Below are 22,314 nucleotides of genomic sequence, written 5' to 3' on the forward strand. Positions count from 1 at the left end.
GGGATTTATTTACTTTATTTGATCTCTTTTGAATAGCTTGCATATGATACAAGGCTCGAGACTGTTTCATCTTTTGAAGGATCACTTTACTCATTTTCACGGCTTATAGTACCGTACTGTATTGTCTAAAACTGACTGCAGACTTTCTAAAGGTTATTGTGACCGTTGAGACAGCCTCTTCTTTTCCCAGACATGCAACATGTTCAGTGTGTCCGCCCCAACCCTGGAAGAAGTACGATGATTGGAATATTGACTGTGAATAATTCATTCGTGCTGTAAGGTCTTCAGCAGGTTAAGAGTTACTCACAACACCACAGGTGTAGCTGCGTCATGTCATGTCACAAATACTCAACTCACCCTGAAGGTGTTGTGGTGAGATAGCTAGATTTTTCCCTGATATCTTCCTGGATTGTTTGTCACTGGAAACATCTTATCTGGGTGTAAATGTCATTAAATGATGACTATCTGAGCTGTTGGTGGCAGCTCTTAGAACTGGTCACGTGCACACACAGTGGTGTTGGAGGTTCCCATGCGTGTTTGTGTTGAGTTACAGAGCAGCGCCGCCCTCGTTATCACCCATCAGCCCTCCCTTCTGCTCACATCTTTCACTTCACTGCAGAGTTCAAGGGTCAGCCGGTTGTGTTACTAAGTCAGGGCACGCACCCAACACCTTTAAATCACCACTTGTCCTCTTCTGTGTCGGGGAGAGATGGACAGCATGTAATGTGAAGCCGGCTACTGTTGTCATCAACGGTAAGAATGTACGAAATAATTTGAGGATCATTCGAAGAAATTAGGTTTGGTACGTGATCTGATCAGCAAACATGAGCTACAGAGTAGAAAAATATTTATATAGCCACCAAAATTAGATTTGGTGTCTTGTTGCCCGCTGTCTCAGCTGGTTTTCATAAATTACAATTTAAATCAGAAATATATATTTATTTGTAGTGTTATAACAGGCATCTGTCGGGAGCTACTTTAGACTGCCATTTTTATTTAGCCCACTGAGTCAGGGAGAATAAACTCCTGGCACATCCTTTTTGTGCTCACAAGAGACGCTGGATTTTGCTCAAAACACCTTGTCAATGCCTCATGTTTCTTTCCTTCCAACCATCTCTCCCTTCTCCCTTTCCATCCCACAGAATGTTCCTCCAGACTTGTGTGTTTGTAACTTTGTGTTGGAGCAGTCCCTGTCGGTGCGGGCCCTGCAGGAGATGCTGGCTAAGACTGGGCCGAACAGCGAAGGGGTGAGTCCTTCCCACTGATACCCCACCTCTCTCTCACTCACTCACTCAAAGAAAGGAGAGATATTATCTGAGAGTGCAGTGCTGCAGTACATCCACAGCCTCCTGTCTCCTCTACCTCCGCTCTTCTGATTTATACTAAAGTGTAAGCCCCTTTCCCTCTCTGCTCCGCTCCAGCTCACTAGGCATGTTTATTAGAGTATGTAAGTAATCTTTGATTGGGCAGAGGGGGGGGGGGGGTTATTGACAGGCAATGAAGTGCTACGGTAGGCTGTACGTGTGGTCTGTAAACCGCTGTCCGATGTTCACATTCACTCATGCTGCTGCGCTCCAACAGAGTCATTTCATGTGTCATTTAATCTCATCACCCAGCCCTTCTAGACCCAGAGGGGGAGGTCAAGACATGGGAAGGGATGGCGTCACATATTTGGATGGAATGCTAATATGTTTGAAAAACAAAGAGAAAACAGTGCTTAGTTCTCAAAACAGATACCAGCATTAACTCTGGTCATTCAAGAAACTGCTTGTTAGTTCCTATTAGACACACATGGTCTGTGTTGATTTTGAAAGTTCCTCAATTGATTGGCCCCAATTCTTATTATTAGCTTTGGACTGACCACAGGTGTGTAGGAACAGGGATGACGAAGCTGTGGTTGCATAAATCACTGTGCAGTAGCCTACAGCTGCAGCAATTGGAGAAACCAGCATTACGGTGCTATTTGCAAGATGAATTGAGTACAAAACTAATGCAAGATAGCCTGAAATGTGTGTTATGCTGGATGGCTCTGGCTACCACTGTACTTTCATGCACAGCATCGCCTTCTGACACGGACATCATGTCTTGTTCTTTACACAATTTCGGTCCTCTCAACTGGTGAATCAGACCTGCATTGTTATTAGCCTGGGTAGCAGATTTGTTTTGTGCTCGACAGTGCAACATTGTAGTCTGGCCTTGTTTGGCAAGACAAGGGTATGGTGGCTTGAATACAAACACTCTGCTAGCAAGGCCAATAAATCACCCTCCGCTTTCCTTTCCACTATAAGGGCCCATTTCTCTCCCTTGCTGCTCTCAGATTTGTGCAATTGACTGCCATGCAACCCAATGACACATACTGAACATGAAAAATGGGTAGGTCCATCAGTCCGTCCAGCCATCATGTTGTCAGTGTGCATGATAGACTGCCAAACGAAAGGGTTGACTTTTCGGCACTTTCACTTGAAGTGGTGACCATTTCTCGATAAATTGCCGCATTCATAGCGTGTACGGCATTTCGTTTAAACATCCTTGGCAGGTACTGCAATGTAATACATTAGCTAATGGTAATGCTTTTCAATTTTGACTTCTCAGCACATATTGTACAAATGGATATCAAAACACATTTAGACTCCCTCTGGATAGTAAACTCAGCTTTCACCTCATCGTAGCTCAACATGTTCTCTTTCCCTCAGCCTGCCTGAAGACGATCAATGAGCCCGTTAAAGATATCTCTGAACTTGTGGCAATCTTGAAATAGACATCCATTGGTTTTGTCACCTTGTTCACAGGAGTCAAATGTTTTGTCTTGCCTCTGAAGACTACTTTGTCTGCAAGCGTGCAAACACTTTCAAGTGATAGTGTCTGCATCTCTTTTGTATTATTCCTCATCCCTTTTCTCATTTCAATGCATTCGGTTCAAGTCTTAGTATGGAGCTTACAATTTTGTGCTTTTAAATGGATATACATATACATATTTCATAAGATACTGCTTACCATAGGTCGTAATGAGCGCCCTTATTTATCTAATTTTACTGAATCTAAATGAGCGGATGAAAACCCACACGTTGGCAGAAAACTCACTTTGTTTGGTTTGGGTGTGCTCCTCTGTTTTCTCTGGGTTTTCAATTATGTTTGAAGGGTATTGACACGAGTAAATGTCCTGAAATCAGTTCTGATTTCAGAGTGGTCACATACACTATACTGTTGAGCAAAGCTGTTGTAGGTGATTATTCATCTGTTTTTCATATAACTCACTCTGGACTGCCAACGCACTACACACTATTTTTAGAATAACACGGCGGGATGTTTCTTGTGTTTCGAAGGTTTTTTTTCCGTTCCTAACTTTCAGATATTACATCATATTTGAATGGACTTATGAAGTAAATATAAAGCAAATAGAGCACAATCAGCGTCTCATTATCCAAATTAGTTGAAGGACAGGGCCTTGAATTTATACATGAGAATCAATATATCAGATGGTACTTAACTAGTCTGGCGTGACTCCCTTCTTCACAGCCTTGAAAAAGTGATTAGTGTGCTATTTCCATGCTCAGGCTCTTCCATATAACATAAGCTATTAATATATGAAGTGGACATTTAGGGAAATTACTTAGTCATAGTTTGGTGTAATGGCTCTGTCAGGTTTTAGCAAATAGAAAGCACACACTGTTTCATTCTTATAAAGCCCAGCAGGCTGGAAAATACTAAAAAAGCATTGAGTGGTTGGCTGAATATCAGCGATCGTCACAACGCCAGCAAAATCATCCACGTGTTAAAAGTAGTTTTTATTTTACACTGGACCATTACGCTGCTTTCAAAGTAGTAAATAACTTAATTGCCAATGTTTTACAAATGGTGAGAAGTTATTTATTAAGCAGAGGCTAAACGCCAAACAGCCTTTATTATTGTAAATTGGATCCATGAGTTTTGCTTGTAACCCAGTACAGTGTGGTATTTCTAGTTTTGAAATATAAATCTTGAGTAGCGGACTTCTTCCACCACTGCTGCTCTTCACGTTCATTGACTGAAGAAGAAGAAATTAGATCGAGGAGGCTGGATCGATGATGACACTCAGAATAGGTTACTCGAAATTGGCACAGTCTTTGAGAGCACAAAGATAAACTGTCGACATCCGGGATACCACGGACATTGATTGACGATGTGTGGAACACAGGTAAATAAAAGTCCTAAAACAGGTGACATAGGTGACGTGATGACGTTTGGCGTGATGTCATTGGGAGACTAAGTCAACGTGACTGGTATAGTGACGTTAGGGTAGATGTCCAAAGCTGCCGTTCTAGCTTTTAGGTTATCTCTGTGAGAGAAGCAACTGTTAGAGCCATTCTGTAACTTAATTGTCTGCACTAACTTGCTGAGGGGAAGCGCCAATTCTCTGTAACATTAAAGAAGAATTCACGTCGATGTAAGGCTTGTTTACAATAGCACGCCTTGTTCTGATTACAGGTAAATAGCAACAACAAAAAACATCAAAATGGCGCATAATTAATACCATTTCTAGCGCGGACACAACGCTGTGGAGCTGTTGGGCTATAGAAATAGAATATTTTAACGCTGTTTCATTTATATGAATTAGGCTCGCGTAATTTCTGGAGTGATGTTCAACTGGATTGCTAAATGCTGCCATGCCTGGAAGATGGGATTGTTGAAGGACTTGTCCACTAAGCTAGCTAGCTACATTAGATTTTTCTTTTCATTACGCCCGATTTTAGTTCAAACTGTTTTTACAGATGTTTGTTCAACGTTATGGTGATTTTTGAGGGTATAATTTGTGGTGTTATTCTAGCTCCCTTCATCTAAATGGGAAACCGAAATATAAGGTAGTGTTATACTTATTTTTAGCTAGGTGGTACGCTAGCTTACCTAAACTGGCAATAGTGTGGGGATCAGCCATCATTGAACTGCTGAGACGTTTAAAGTAACTTACATGCCCTCTGGTGGCTTTGTTTTCTCAATATTTTTGATGACATGATGGGTTCTTCACATGAGAGACAAGCCAATCCTCAAATGTTGCTAAATGTGCTCCTCAGGACTAATCTGAAGCTAAATGGTACATCTTAGTGTCCTCGTGACTTGACCTGCGAGCCAGTTCAATTTCCAAAAACGTTCAGTATTCATTTAAGACACAACTTATGGTACAGCCCACCTCCTCCCCTAACGCATACATGCGTGCAAAATACATTGACACAAACTTCTCTGTCTTTGTTTTCACACAAATCCACAGAACGTAGCTGTTTAGGATACAGTACTTACAACTAGAGAGCCACCAAACCAAAGGTCACAGTTCCTGGTATTGATGTGTCAGCAGTCCTGAAATACAGTCAGTCTCTCTCGCTCTCTCTCTCGCTCTCTCGCTCTCTCTCTCGCTCTCGCTCTCTCGTTCTCGCTCTCTCTTGCTCTCTCTGTAACCCTCTCTCACTCCCAGCTGTTGCTGGATACTCTTCCCATTTTTCTTTTGATCAAACTCTGTTTCCTTTTTGGTCTGTCTTACAAGCCATCTGGGAGAGACTTGGTAGCCAAAAAAGAAAAGCCTGGGGTCAGATTCAGGGGACAGTTGGGTGTCACGCTCAACTCAAAAGACAACTCAACTCTGGTAGACAGGACAAAAAAGGAATTTCCAATGTGGCAATGAGAAATATCTAGGCCTAACAAGTAGAGGATATGAAAGAATGAGCAACTTAGTTGTCCATTCATTTTAAAATGAACCCCCCTAAACATCAGACATTATTATAATCCTCAAATGGAAAACAATGCGTACCGATGCTTATGAGTTTGGACTCATTCAATTGATTTGAAAAGGGCCTGTTCCGATTTAGTGTTTATCCAGCTCGTATAAACATTGTTGATGCAAAAATGGTTTTGATGTCACTGCTTATGGTACCTTCTCTCTTTTTTCTTCTGCTGCTAGAGGTTGATTAAAAGGGTAAGTATATTTTCTTTATTCACCTCACCGGTGAAGAAGAAATCATACGTTTTATTCTTTTTTTTCGTTCAACTATTTCCTCACATTTCCTCTGCCATCGCGCTACAGTTTAAATTCACATTAACTCGGCTCCTGGACTGTGTCAATGCCATCAGAGACTGGACGGCAGAAAACTGCTTGCAACTCAATGACTCTAAGACGGAGGTCCTAGTTATTGCTCCAGAGGAGTTTGTCCCCATGATCAGGCTGATTATTAGTCCTCTCTCCTCTGCTTCCCATTGCAACCTGCACAATCTTGGTATTTTCTTTGATCGATCCATGTCGCTTGACCCTCATGTTAAGCAGCTGTCCAGGTCATGTTTCTACCATCTAAGAAATATCAGTAAACTGAGATCTGTAGTATCAACACCTGAATTAGAAATGATCATACACACATTTATCTCTTCACGCATTGACTACTGCAACTCACTTTTTACATCACTCAGTGCATCTGCTCTTAACCGTCTGCAGGTCATCCAAAATGCTGCCGCCAGATTACTCACCAGGACAAACCGACGGTCTCACATCACCCCCGTACTCCGATCTCTCCACTGGCTTCCTGTAGCATCTCGGATACACTTCAAAATTCTCACCATCACTTACAGAGCACTTCACGGTCAGGCTCCGGCTTATGTAGCTGATCTACTTCACCCCTATTCACCCGCCCGCACTCTCAGGTCAAACGCTCTCGGTCTTCTGTCAGTCCCACGCACACGATTTAAGAGCCGTGGTGACCGAGCCTTTGAGGCAGTGGCCCCGAGGCTCTGGAATGCTCTGCCTGCAACTCTGCGCCTCGCAGATACTGTGGATACTTTTAAAAGCCAGCTCAAAACCCACCTGTTTAGGCTGGCGGTTGTGTAAAAGTAAACCCATGTCCTAGACCTGCTCTTAAAATATGTTTTACATTTTTATTTTATTCTTTAACATTTTTTATTCACTCTGTGTAGATAATTCATTGACCCTCGGGTCACATTGTGTTTTTTATGCTTTTAAATGTCTGCTCTGTTAAGCACTTTGTGATAGTACTGTCTGTGAAAAGCGCTATATAAATAAAATTCATTCATTCATTCATTCATACAGTTGCTTGTGGGTAGATTGGGCAAGTTGTCTCATGACTGTATCTGTTTGTTGGTTTGTTTGATTGCGTGTGTGGTTTTGTTTGTTCCCACCCTCTTTATTTGTCCTTGTCCTGCGTTCAACTTGGAATGGAGGTCTGACGTTGAAGATACTTTTTCCATTCAGTCCTGTGCAGTTTATCCACACAGGGTCAAACGCAGAGGAAACTCTTAACTTTATATCTGACAACGAGGTGAAGTGGAGGTTAATAAAGTCCACTACAGATGCGATAAGTCAAACCTGACAGGGTCCAGGGGTCAAGGATGCTAGCGTATGATGGTAATCTGTCACCTGTGTATTTCCTAACAGGCGGGCCATGGGGGCGGACACCGGACTCTCCTCTACGGTCATGCCATCCTCCTTCGCCACTCCTTCAGTGATATGGTGAGTATCAACTTGCAATTTGATAGACAATGTGGAAATACACACATTTATTTATGCAGCACTTTATACTTATTTGTGAGAATAACATCCCAAAGGGACTTCATTTACAAAACAAAGAAAAGCTGCAAATCATCACATTTAAGTAACTGAAACCAACAAACGTTTGGTATTTTAACTTTGTCAATAAAATTCAAATAACTAAATGTATTTAGCATTATATGTTCATATTTCTTTGTCCAAAAGTATTTGTTATTTTGATCCACAAATATACAATGTAGGTCATCATTTTATTAGAAATCTGTACAAGAGCGAAGATGTTTCGTTTGACTTAACACGAATTGATTTGTCACTCTCCAGTACCTGACCTGTTTGAAGACATCAAGGTCTCTGACAGACAAGCTGTCATTTGATGTCGGACTACAAGAAGATTCAATGGGTACAGTATCACTAACAGGCACTTTACAGACTTTTTTTCTGCTCTGAATTGAATTCAGCTCTCATGAGTAGCCGTTTCAGGTTGACTTAACCTCGAGATGGAATCGATACCCACGGGAGAAAGATTGTAAAGCACAGTTGCAGTGGCTTTTTAAAGCCACGTGTCAAGCAGAAAGCGTCGGTCTTCCTTCGATGATGGCTGCTTTTAGGCCTTTTTGCCACCCAGAATAGATGGACGCTTTACCAACAGAGAGGAGTCACGATTATCTAAAATGTCACCTTTATGACCGTGTGGGACAAGAGGCCGCTCAAATGCATGTGTTTTGTGTGTTGGTGTCAATAGGAGAGGCCTGCTGGTGGACCATCCACCCTGCGTCCAAGCAGAGATCCGAGGGAGAGAAAGTCCGCATTGGAGACGACCTGATCCTCGTCAGCGTGTCGACAGAGAGATACCTGGTAGTTCAAATCCAATGTCTCAGTCATATATATGTGTTTTAAACTTACCTGTAACTGAGAAGGAAAAAAACATATTGGTGTCACTGGAAAACAACCGTATAGGTTCAGTACAAAGACGTGTAATTGATGTTGCCAGAATTTAAGCATTTAATCAAATTATATAACTATCGAAAAATATATTTGTCAAAAAGCAGGCACACAAAGTAATGAAGCCGAATGCCGAATTCAGAACAAAGTTGCTCAAGCTGTTTATTAATTTCAGATAAATGTCTGCCACTAATAACTTTCAAAATTGCATTTATATTTCTTTGTTAAATTATAAATACAATGCATACACATACAGGCACACACCACACCGCGCATGCATTATGTTTCATATGTGGCTTAATTGCTTTTCCAACGTGTGATTTAGCTTGCTGTGAACAATACAAATGATCAGACGTCATGGCCATTCAGCATTTAGATTTCAATGAACTAAAGCACTCCCAAGGGGGCAACTCTTTAAAAAGTAAGAGACCGCGTCATTGGGAATCATCCGTTTCAAACTTACCATCACACACTTGAAAGAAGAGGCTGTTTTTAAAAGATAATGGGTTAATTGCAGCTCGAGCAATTCTCATTAAAGCGTCCACTTACCGTAGTTTCTCATTTCCAGATCAGAGGTTTTTCTCTCATGAATATTTCCAGTTTTCAGACAGTCTGGATACATCAGGTACAGTCTCTTGTTTCTGATACACACTGTATCATCCCTCGTTTCCCCTTTGTCTGGTTTGTCAGATGGCTCATAATTCAGATTGACTTCACTTTTGTTTCGGGGGGCTTCTTTATTTCTCGACCAAATATTTTCACGTCAGACAGAATTGTCTGCTCTACACTTGCAAGAGTTTAGAGGCAGACAATGTGCCAAGTGCATAGAGGTTTTTTTTGTGTTTTTCTGAGAATATGAGCATCACATAAGCTGAGGTTTTCTGCTTTGGTTCACTGTCTGTCGCAAAAAAAGGCACTTTGGAAAGTTTGATAGCCGTCGGATAGCTCTGATACCCGTCTCACTCCAGCCCTCTTCAGAGTGACAAGGCAATTCAAGGGGAAAACTTTGCACTGCTATCTGTAATTGAAATCTGATTACTTGCAAATGTGCAGTTTCTAAAAAATATATTTTTTTGAGCTTGGAGTGAATACTTTCCCCCTTATGCAGAGCTATACGCCCGACCTCAATTAACTTACTTGGTAAAGAGTGAGGAGAGGCCGACTTGGAAAAAGGGAGAGGGCGAGAAACAGGCTGAGAGAGAAAATGAAAGAAGGAGGGACAGCGACGTGCCGCGCATAGGAGAGTGAGCCGCGCTGGCTTCTAGTGGCCGCTCTGGCCTTTCAGGGAGGGGAATGTGCAATTACAGCTACCGGTACTCTGGCAAAGAGCCAGACTTTCATCTCCTCCGTAGGGAAATCTTCACCTGCTTTGTCCCGGCAGAAGCTCAGCTTTTAATGGGACACATCAGAAATTCAGGCATAAAACGATCAAGTGCTCCCGTAATGTGAACAGCCGTAGAGGTTGTGACAGTCTTTTTAAGACGTAAGCGCTTCTTGCTTTGCGTACTGGTGTCCAGTTAAGCTGAATTGCAGCAGTTTCGCTTTAAAATGAAAACTCCTATCGGGGAGAGCTGGTGCACAAAACGTTTTGACGACATACGATTGTAATCCACACACTGGTTTGCAATATTTTCATGCACAGCACTCCATCAATGCATATCTTTTGTGAACATTAAGGGAAAGTTGCACTAAAACGCATGGTATACTGTACACCAATACAGACCAATACCAATCCAACAATGGCGTAAAAGTGCTTAGTTTTAAGGGAAATTCAATGAGATGATTTTTACAATCAACACATCGGCTCTTGTGAAGATGGAGCTGAAGGCTAGGATCCTTTTGAGCTTTCACTCCCATCTGAATCCTGCCTGGAGGGAAAAGGGAGCCACTCCAAGTGTTTCTGCTGGAAGGAATAATTGTATAAACTGAACATTGCTGCGCAGAGAAACTCTGACGCAGCAGTGCTTTTTAGCCCACAGCGCACTAACACTGTTTGGCAGCTCAGGAGGAAGGACACAAGGTTGTTTTAATCTTTTTTTTTCGAATCCCAACACTGGGACATGTCCCTCCTTTGTGCAGTAATGCTGAATGTCGGTATTTGTCGTGCTAACGCACCTACTTCACTGGCATTCTTCACTCTTCTGTCCTGAGCCCTGGATAACATGATTCTCTCTTGCAGCACCTGTCTAACTCCAATGGCAACATCCAGGTGGATGCCTCCTTCATGCAGACCCTGTGGAACGTCCAGCCTACCTGCTCTGCAGGCAACATGGCTGTAGGCAAGTTCATGACTCCAGCAACAACCACTGTAACAACTGTCTCTCCTCCCAAACAGTTTAATACATTTGTTTGTTTGTTTTCAAACAGTGTTGTTCTCTTGTGTCTTATCTGGACATGTTAAGCCTGTAAGCAATACAGAACAAAACCTGTTAAAGCTGTAAACTCACCATAATATTTGCAAACAATAGCAAGAATTTCGATCATGTATTCTTTAAATTTTCATGTTTTCATGCCATCTTTTTCACTGTATGGTTAGTCTCTGGAAAAGAGAGCGACCGTGCAACTATAATATAGATTTCTAGATTATAATTTCTGTCTGATCAAAGAGGAAAATGTGGAGTGTCTTGTGTCACCGTGTTGTTTTTGCTGTCATTAGGGTATTTGACTGGTGGACATGTGATGCGTCTTTGTCATGGGCATGATGAGAGCTTGACCATCCCTGGAGCAGACAAGAGCGAGGAGGAGAATCGGTGAGTAGATAATCAGCTCGGTACAGTGTTTCCCACAGGATTGTGTGAGACTACGGTGGGTGGACCTTGAATCGTGAGGGCTCGGGTGCATACTCCCCCCGGAATTTATTTCGTACATTTCCATTTTATGTATTTTACTTTATACTCCTACTCCACTACATCTCAGAGTAAGGTATCGTGCGTCGGGTCGGATGGGTTGCCAACATCGGCACAGGCCGCTGTTATGGAAGAATTTTACCTCACAACAAGAGAGAAGGCCGGAGCACATGTGTCCGGCTGCCTTGTGCCGTCGTCACACGCTGCAATAATGACTACCAAAACTGGTTTACAATTATAAGGAATTTAATTCCACTGATGTAAGTACATTTACAGTAACACATTGGAGTCTATACTCCTATGAAATATTACAATATTAACCCTCTTTGGAAAAAAACTACCTCTGGTCCCAGGACACAGCCGTCCTGCAGATCCACCAGCTAATGAGGCAGAAAAAACGCTTCTAACCCTCCCACATATTAATTCACGACTCCTCCCTTCCGTCTATCTCAATTTCTATTGGCTACCCACCCTCTTCTCAGCAAACGCCTGTCTTCACATCTCTCTCTCCTGAGCAGCTAACACATTCAATGATTGTCAGTTATTGTTTAATCCCATCTATAATAATCCTTCAAAATGAAAGTTAAACTTCTGCAACTTGGCAGAAGTTTCATGCTTCTGCATGTTTATGTTTATCTTAATTATGCATTCCCAAAACCCTTATGATTATGACTAATTATGAATTATTAATTATGAATTATTAAACACTTTTATTATATCTACTAACTACAGTTTTTTACTCAAATTTCTTACAATTCCCCCCTAACCCACAGTTCACTGTGAGTTAGCTACTCAAATGTAGTTAGTTATTCAAATGTCCCTGGAGACCTCCCCCCTACTCAATCCAGGGAGAGGCTCCCTATCTATCTAAACAGAGGCAAACAATTCATGCACACAGATATCATTTCAAGTATTTCTGTTCAGTTCGTTTCAAGATAGAGTGCGTTGAAAGTCACTGCCTTCCATGTCTTGGGGCTGGCAGGATCAGGATACAGCCTGTAGGCTAGAGAACACATACTGAGAAGCATTGACTGTTCATTTACACTTGACAAAATTGCATTTCTTAATCTTTACACCTTAAAATCCCTTTATAACCCAATTAAACAAAAAAAAATTTAATCTCCAAATACTCATCCAAAACAATCCGTCTATTTTCCAAACTTCCAACATCTCACTGGATGTTTTAGAAGTCCATCTGGGCCTTTATCAGGTCCTTCAGGATCTCCGAGAGGATGGTCAGGAACCGCTCGTGAAGTCCCTCTGGTGGCCTCATCTAGACTGTGGCCATCAGAAGCTCCAATTCGTCCTCATCCTCGTCACATAACTGGTTGCCTGGACTGGTGTCTGGCTCATCGGTGAAGCAATAAACCCCTGTAGAGGTCCACGGATGCAAGGGAACCCCCATCCACAGACAACTAGGCGGTCTATGATGACAGCACACAGAATAATTACGATTGCCAAAAATGTATGTTTTCACTGGCCAAGCATACTTCCCAACCAGTCGGTGAATGGATTCGTGACACCAGAGTTGTCTGCTAGCTCTTGGCTGAGTGCTGTCAGTCCCTCCAGAGCCCTGGTCACCGATCCATCAGGAGCTGTGTTTATTTGGAATGAAAGTACAGCACGCAGACCCAAACATCTGGCACACGCCACTTTTCTCTGCTAAATCATATCTAATGCCATTCTGTTCTGCAAGGTCATTAAACTAGTCTTCGCCAGCTGTGCATGCAGTCCTGATATGGCGTCACTGGTGAAGTTTACTAAACGCTGTTGGTTATAGTAAATGTAGTTGATCCAATCGACATTTTTATTAGTCATCACCCTCTGAGAGAAAACAGATTCTAAATCTGCTGCTATTTGATTTCTGGCTTGAAAGTCATTAGACACCCCCCTTGGCAGTCTTATGACATCTTATGTACACTTGGTCATCAAAGGCTCCCTTCGGGCCACCGGCATCTCTTTTGGATCTTCTGTTAGCATGTGGGCGTGGAGGGATGAGTTCTCTATAAGTTGCATCAGTGACAGGCAGGATATAGAATGACAATATAAGTTGCATCAACGCACATCTACTGGTCCAATCTTTAGGCTGGATTGGATATATGGTTCTTCCTCCACACCACCATCATAAATCAGCTCTAGGTGCTGTCTGTCTTAACACACTGTTATATAGATAGTCGCTAGCATTGTGACTGTGGCTACAATTTGCAATAATTTGCAATAATACTACCTACATTGGGCCCCATAGCTGTATCTGAGACTATACAATCAAATGGACCCTCTGTAACCTCGAACAGAGGTGGGGTATTATATTCTACAGGTGGGTGATCCCAGTGCAGCCTCTGACAAGTGTGATGGAGGGGCAACGTGTCATCAGTAAACAGAGTTAAAATACAACTAAATTCAGGACTTATGAGTCTGAATCTTGAAGGAACTGGTGTTGCTAGGTCCTGAACACACAATACAATCTGTACTACTGACTTGAAGCCGTATATTGTACCCACCATAAATTCCCATCTGCCATTCCAGTTTCCACCCCTTACCTCATTCTCTGCGTCAGTCGTATGTCGAACCTGGTCTTTTGACAGGCTTAACAATAATCCTAATGAGCCCTTGTGGGGCAGGACTATCAGTAGCCTTTCCCTGTATTACGTAAAGTCCTCAGTCAGTCAATTTAGGTAAGTCTTAAAGGATTACATCTACCCACCCCCTTTGTACACATCACAGGCATAATATGATAACAGCTTCCCATACTTATGTGTGGCAGGCCCACACTCGTCAGTTATGATGCACACGGTTTTGGTCATCCACCCGCAGGCGTGTTCATACTTGGGACTGGAAACTACTTCACAGAAGTCGAACTGGACCGTTGATGTTGTACCTTCTTTGAACATAAGAGTGAGAGTTACATTTTCATAGGTGAGTGTCGTCAGAGAAGCCTCTCTACGTGGTCTAAGATCGGTTTGATTAGCTACTGAGGCTAAATGTCGAATCCTGATGTAGTCATGCATGTGTTCTGGTTCCTGTCTGTGGTTAATTCCACATACTAAGAGGTAAACTACTGAACTCAGGAATAAAATAATTACAGACTTCCATAACCCACTGAACCCAGAGTCTCCTACTGGACGCCCTCGCTTAAACTGTGGGGAAAACGTCATCTTCAGTACTGTCTAACCCCTCTTTTGAGGTGTCTTTGGCTTCAAATTTTCCTGTCTGATGTTCACTCCTGTCTCTGCGAGTGTCTCACTCGTTACCTTCGCTGCTGCACAGTGAGTGAGGTGGTGCCAAGTTGCTCCCATTTTACCTTTTCTGCATGTGAGGTTGCCAATACTACCTCCCATGGACCTGTCCACCTTGGTTCACTCCACCTGCGCTCATGGACTCTTATCCACACCAGACTGCCTGGTGACACGTCAGCCTGCTTCCTTTCGTCAGCTGCTGCTTCTGCGTTTGTCACCTGAGAAAACAAGACTCGGCTCATGTTAGTTAGAGCTCCCGTATATTTCTCAATTTCTAGAGTTAGCAAGTCTAGTTGTGGTTTATCATGACGTTATTAAATCTCAAAAATTGTGAGTAGCACCTTTACTGAAAACTATTCTAAATGTGGATCTACAAAAAATGTTTGACACCTTACCATAAATGTTTGACACCTTACCATATCTCCCCTTCACCTCGATATCTCTGCTGTAAGGGATCACATGGCAATCATCTATGTATCTTGGCTATACACTGAACCTTCCCATGGTCCTGGTGACAGCATGGGCATCTGTTGATGTCTCATGGGAGGAGGTCCAGCTGGACCTGGTCGTAGGTACTGCTGATGTTGTGGTGGGAACGGAGCATGTTGTGGTGCTGCATTGATCTGTCTTCTTCTTCTTTTATGTGGGCAATCTCTCACCCAATGACCTTCTCTCCCGCATACGTAGCACTTCCCTCTACCTTGTTATGGGAAAATATGTCATGGTCTTATGCTTTAGGATTGAAGAATGTAAGTCTTTTAAAGTGCAGGCACAAAACCTATTTGAGTAGATGATTCTATCAGTTTTGCATCCAGGTTGTTTTGTTATCTGTTGTCTTGTTATCTGTTTCTCCTGTGCATTGTTTCTGTCTTCAAAGACAGCGACACACAGAGGTTTAGATTACGGTACTTCCTGATGAGCATCAGCTGAAGAGCATGACCCTCTGTATGTATATGTGATGTGTGATGGTAAAACAGGCTTATTCAGAATCTGTATTTCTTGTATCTGAACTCTTTGATTGGGTCACAGTGACCCAATCAAGGGAAGCAGTATAAAGGTCCATGTATCTGACTATGTTGTTAGAGCACCTCCTGCAGATGACGGTGATGTATCTGTGAGACTGTGCTCTCTTTGCTTGCAAGACATGCATCTGACTGTGTTATTCAGAGCACCTCCTGCAGATGACGTGATGTGTCTGTGGGACAGTGTTCTCTTTGCTTGCAAGCAAATAAATTGACTATTACAACCTTGATCATTCATCCAGACTCTGTTTCATTTGACATTGATTTGATAACACTTTGACACTCTTATCCCGACTTTTCATAGAAATATTCCACAACAATTTGGCGTTGTCGGCAGGATTCGCTGTCTGTCTATCAGAGCTCCAGAGGGACTGACCGGAGGAGAGGCCTCTCCCGGGAATCCACAACTGAAGTTTCCTGTCTTATACCTCATTAGCCGAGAGAGAGAGAGCCGGCGGACCCGAGGGAGTTTCTGATTGACGGCACGCGAATCCAACGAAAAAGAATTAATTTCTACAAACGGGTAAGAAAGTTAAAATTCCAATTGTAAAAGTAATGGTAAAATTATACTAAGGTCATATGATTTAACAGACACAGATGAATGGTCAAGTAGTCATTTTTTATTTTTTATTATTTGGGTAACAATTGTTTTTGACGTTCGTGGTTTCGTTTTACGAATGTGGTTCATGTAAACTCCCTTTTTCATTTTCTGGCATATCACTATTTGCACGCTTTTACGTAGAAGACAGGATTGTGTTATACGGTGATCGTAGACACAGATCGCTTGACTACAGATATAGGTTTGTTGTAAGACCGTTGTTATGCGCTAAATACGTGAATTCTACTAAAGCAATTGATAGAATAAGATTCGTGCGCCAATACGTGAATTCTATACTGATAGAATAAGATCGTGATAAATAACTAACGTGAACTTCAAATAACATTTGAAATAAGAATCGTGGTTTTCCACAACATAACGTGAGTTTCAAATAGGTTTGAAATAAGAATCGTGATTTTCCACAACATAACGTGAGTTTCAAACGAGGTTTTTTGCAAAAAGTTTTCCTTCGAGAGAATAAACATACGCTGTATGGTGACGACTGTACTGTAAAGGTAACGTTAACGTATCCACGCCTGAAAGATGGGTGGAAAAAGTAGTAAAAGCGCAGCGCCCTCGGGCCCAATAATTGATATGATGCGACAGAAATATGGAAACTGGTGTTTAGAATACCTCACGTACTGGTCAAAGGAGTTTGGTTTTCCTGAAAACGGCTGATTGAGCGCCGCGAAGCTCAAAATGTTAAGAGGGGATTTAGAAGGTAAATTGAAACAGATTAAATGTACGAAGAAAGACCGAGTCAAAGACTTAGAAATAAAAGTGAAACATTTGGGAATGATAAAAGTCATAGAATGCGTCTGAGCAGCCCGATGCCAAGGTCTTACCTCCGATAATAAATTAATGTGGGACAAGGACAATCAGACTGCCAAACAATTGGAAAAATGAACTAAATTGGGATTCCCTGAAAGAGGCAGTTTTTAGCCTATGATTAAAATTTGATTAACTCAAAACGTGCTTGGAGCAGAGAAAGAGGTGAAGCAGATACAAATAAGTTGATGTCCAAGAGGAAACAAAAATAGGTGTAACTGTTTAAAATAGACAGAGAGGCATATGAGCAGAGAGAGAGAGAGGAATGCAGGGGTGAGACACACACACACACACACACACACACACACACGCACACACACAGAAACACAGAGATCTAAGAATTGTATCTCTACATGAGACAACGTTGTCTAACATTTACTGCTGAACTTTCGGCAGCTGTTTTGTTTTGTTTGTTTTGTTCATTTTTAGTCCTTGGTCCTGGTCTGGGGATTCCGCTTCCTGCTGTATGCTCCCCAGCCACAAACAACTTGAACGACACCCACCACTCAACACGTCGAGGATGAAGAAGACGAACGAGACTCGTCAAAATCTACAGAAGGCTTTCCGCCATCCATAAGCCTGGAGAACATCACACAAGAGAGTTGTGTGACATGCAGCATGCTGAACATGAGGATCAGTTCAACAACGGACAACAGAGAAGTTTCGTCAGCACAGATGCAAGCATGCCCAGCTGATCAGGGCATGAGAGGAAGCTGAAAGAGACTTTGAGACTTTGACACACACCAACTGAAGACTTTGTGTACCATACATGTGGCAGCTTGAACATTGAGGAACAGATGCTCACGCTCCATGAACAAGGAGTGGTGGGAGGGCTCGACAATCAGCCATCAGGGGGGGGTGCAGCAGGGACCGGAGTGAGACGAGAGCTGGACCAACGACGCGCACACAAATACAACACAGAGGGTGAGTTAACTTTAGATTCTTTAGATGACAAACTTGTACATTTAATACACACATTAGATACTAGACAAACACCACTCACACCCACATATGTATTCGAATGAGATTGAAGAATTTAGATGATTTAGAGAAGTGGAAATGATATAATGGTATAATAAGAGTCTGTTGGACAAAAAAGTACTGCTGCTGTCTGTTTCTCTGTGTCCCACACAATCTGAGTTTGTAAAGGGGGAGGATTCCATATGTTTCCACATGTTTCCACATGGTACAAGCCCAGGACTGGTGTGAAGGACATGTCTGACTGGCAGCAAGTCAGACTCAATTCACTGACTTCAGCAATATAGAGGATCCTGGTAATGTACAGTAACAAAGATGAAGAGCCGCTCTCGACACGTGTTTATGCCAACAAACACAAGAAAAGGAGAACGCACAACAAAGATGAAGAGCAACCACGACCAGCGCAACAACACGACTTTTGACTCAGACAATGACAACTCAACGACGCATAACTGTACCAGACGCACCGCAGTAAAAAAAAAAAACTTGAAACATGATCTCTCAGCTCTTCGCCAAACAGCTGACTATGTATTGTCGTGTGGCAACTAACGACCAACAACTTGACCTGTTTCCTATTACTGACTATGCGGACGACTTTGACAGCGACACTGATTCCTTTGATGATTTTGATGCGCAGGTCTAAAAAACAGTTTTTGATTTCTGTCTTTTTATTCTTTTGTGTTAATTGAATTATATTGCCTGCTACATTTATGGGATATTTTATCTCACAAGAACTGTTTTTCTTCAGATATTTCAAGTGATGTATTTTCAAATCATACTTTTGGGTAATACTTCTGTTGTTATTGAAATTTCCTTATAACATATTTTACTATATTGTGTGATTACTATGTAATCAAAGAGTGGAATGTTATGGGAAAATATGTCATGGTCTTATGCTTTAGGATTGAAGAATGTAAGTCTTTTAAAGTGCAGGCACAAAACCTATTTGAGTAGATGATTCTATCAGTTTTGCATCCAGGTTGTTTTGTTATCTGTTGTCTTGTTATCTGTTTCTCCTGTGCATTGTTTCTGTCTTCAAAGACAGCGACACACAGAGGTTTAGATTACGGTACTTCCTGATGAGCATCAGCTGAAGAGCATGACCCTCTGTATGTATATGTGATGTGTGATGGTAAAACAGGCTTATTCAGAATCTGTATTTCTTGTATCTGAACTCTTTGATTGGGTCACAGTGACCCAATCAAGGGAAGCAGTATAAAGGTCCATGTATCTGACTATGTTGTCAGAGCACCTCTAACAGATGACGGCGATGTGTCTGTGAGACTGTGCTCTCTTTGCTTGCAAGACATGCATCTGACTGTGTTATTCAGAGCACCTCCTGCAGATGACGTGATGTGTCTGTGGGACAGTGTTCTCTTTGCTTGCAAGCAAATAAATTGACTATTACAACCTTGATCGTTCATCCAGACTCTGTTTCATTTGACATTGATTTGTTAACACTTTAACACTCTTCTCCCGACCATTCATAGAAATATTCCACAACAACCTACAGGTCTTTCATACCCCCCTCTGTAGTTACCTCTCCCTCTGTTGGATGATCGTGCACGTCCTCTGCCTCTATACTGTGGTGGAGGTTGGTAGTACACCACTGTGTGGGCTGGTACTGCTGGATTTGGTTGGTATGAGGTCGGGGGTGCAGCTGGATATTGGGGCTGTTGTGGGGCCTGAGCCTTGGCTACGGCCATCTGTTTCTTGGCCAGATGTTTTCTAGTTATTTCTCTGTCGGCCGCCGCTATTTGAAGTTTCAGCAGCCGCCGCGTCATTCTCTCCAGATCTTCCTGTCCTCTTGTCTCCTCAGTTAGATGTCTCTGGTTGTAGTGAGTTAGGTGTTCCCTCCACATGGCATCTTCCATGTTGCTCAAGCCTACCACTCCTCCCAGCGCTGTCTGTACTGGTAGGGGCAGGCCCTTCTGCACAGTGTGTCGCCATACTACAGTGGTGGCTTCATTGCCGTCATGTCTCCCCCCTGTGGCCTCATGCCACTCTTCTTCAGCTCTTTTTAGATACCGATGCAGCTCTTCTTCTGGTTTTAGCTTCAATCCACTGAGGGAAGTCATGTTTGGCTTCGTGGGCCAGATGCTTCTCATAGTTTCCCAGTAGATTCCTCGGAAGTTGTCGAATGGGGTCTGGTCCACTCTGCGGGCCGTTCCCGTTCCTGCTTCTAGGGCATTTAACTTTATTGTCCCCTCTGTGCGGATAATCATGGCCCGTATGTCTCCCAGTGCCAATTTATCCGCTGCCGTGAGTTTTTCAAAGAGACGGATCCAAGGGCTGGCTCCTCCTCCCAGCGGTGGCAGTGCCTTCTCCAGTGTGTCCATGTCTCGATGTCCCCATGGCACATACTCCGCTTGTCCGTTGTATTTCACCAGCAAGGGGTACTGTTGGGTCTGGGCTAATGGTGGCATCTCACCTTTTACAGGATAAAGACGTTCTCGACAGCGTTCTGGTGCCTTCCTTTTCCTGTTGAACCGTCTGGGAAGTGGACAACCTCCGGCTGCTCCACTTACCTCTTCTCTTCTGTCCTCATCAGTGTCGTCAAGGGTGTCATCATCACTTGTGGCTGCTCTCTGTCTGTTTCTGGGTTTTGGGAACACATAACCGTCTGTCTTATACTCACCACTCCCCATCTTCCACTCCCGTTTTATCTTTTTTCCTCTGCACCCCATTTGACCTGCTTCGTCCTGGCAGCCCCCTGGAGTCTCCACGTCCATGTCCCCCCTTTATTCTGTACCCAGGTGCCCGGAACTGCGTTGTTCCTGTAGTCAGTAAAGTGAGTCCGAGTGTGGAATCTCCCCCCTTGACAACTCAGATTGTGGGGGAACAGAGAAACAGAGACAGCAGCAGTATATTTTGTCCAATAAATGCTCTAAATGTGCTGTGCAGTGAATCAGCCTGCATGTGACATTCTAAACACTTTAGCATAATAGTTAACGTAACTTGCTGTAACTTTCTAAATCCTTCAATCGCATGTGTTATGTGGGTGTGCGTGGTGTTTGTCTAGTTTCTAATGTGTGTGTTAAATGTACACACTTGTCATTGAAGTCAAAGTCAACTCACCCTCTGTGCTGTATGGTGTGTGGCCGCTGACTCCAAAACTGGGATCCGCTGCTCCACTTCCCAGATCTGGACCCACTCAACCACGCACCTTGACTAAAACCAACACAAAACTGCCAAAAATTCAGCAGTAAATGTTAGCATACGTCTGTAGTGTAAGAGAGGTCAATGACCTCTCAAATATGTTTGCGCCGTCTGTGTCAAAATTGATTCTTAGGAACGATGTAAAATATTAAATGTACCAAAATTAGTCAATACTGGATATGTGAAGGAATCTCGAATCCAAAATTGAAGCTAGAATTCCGAAATCAAACTCAACATCTAAATCAGAATCACAATCACAATCCAGTTCCAAATCAGAATTCGAAAGGTTTAAAATTGGAAGTAAAATGAAATTAAAAAACAATGAATAATTAATCAATTAAATATTAAATTCAACTTTAAAAATCAATAACTGTGTTCAAAGATATTCAATCAATTCAAAGATGCACAATAATGAATCACAATTAAGTTCAAGAATTGAAGAAACACAACTGAAACCATTAAGCTTTGTTAAAATGCTGAATTAAAACCAAAGTCAACAACTAAAGTTATAATGCTTAATTAAAACTAAGGTCAGGATATAAGCTCACAGCTCTTAGACAATGAATCTCTGAAAAATTCACAGATTCTAAACACTTATTTACGATTATCTACCAGTTACGTGTGTTTTGCATTAATTCTACTATTTTTCTAGCTTCCTGTTGACGTTCTAACTTGCCAGAAGATATGCTAACGGAAATGCTAACGGCTGTGCTAACAGCAAAAACGGAGCTTCTAATAAAGCATACGCACACACAAGTTTCACCAAAATCCCACACATTAATTCCACACATACGCCTCTGTCTCCTCTCACAACCCACCGGTTATTTTCTTTTATAAATACTTTTATTTTACATACAGAGTACCGCAAAACCGGAGCTACACGTAGCTAGCGTTAGCTCCCCACAGCGCGGTCATGCAATGTTAATCATTTTAAACGTATTTCCACGCTGCTAAAACACAGACTAGACACACGTATTATTGGACTTAATGTCCGTTTTTTTAGTAACCTTAAATCCTCTGGTTTAACCAGACCCTACGATCGTCGTATATAACCTTTCACCCAGTGTGTTCTCACAATCGTATCTCCCCACAACGCTATCGCCAACACGGCAACCACGCACATGACAAGACACAATTGTTACCGGACTTATTTATCTTTTACCCACCCGAACGTCCTTTAATATCTTGC

General features: G+C 42.4%; 1 protein-coding gene across 1 annotated transcript in view; it reads left to right on the plus strand.

Annotated features, from left to right (window-relative positions):
* The window catches only part of ryr3 (ryanodine receptor 3), a gene marked incomplete at its 5' end in the record, with an annotated part of 111,735 nt that overhangs the window by 18,741 nt on the left and 70,680 nt on the right, over positions 1 to 22,314 (plus strand). Inside the window, 6 exon segments of the mRNA XM_079291030.1 lie at positions 1,143 to 1,247; positions 7,406 to 7,480; positions 7,838 to 7,916; positions 8,259 to 8,371; positions 10,638 to 10,737; positions 11,115 to 11,208. Coding sequence (XP_079147156.1) covers positions 1,143 to 1,247; positions 7,406 to 7,480; positions 7,838 to 7,916; positions 8,259 to 8,371; positions 10,638 to 10,737; positions 11,115 to 11,208 — 566 coding nt within the window.

The sequence above is a fragment of the Melanostigma gelatinosum genome (genome assembly GCF_949748355.1).
Source record: "Melanostigma gelatinosum genome assembly, chromosome: 19".
Classification (NCBI taxonomy): Eukaryota; Metazoa; Chordata; class Actinopteri; order Perciformes; family Zoarcidae; genus Melanostigma; species Melanostigma gelatinosum.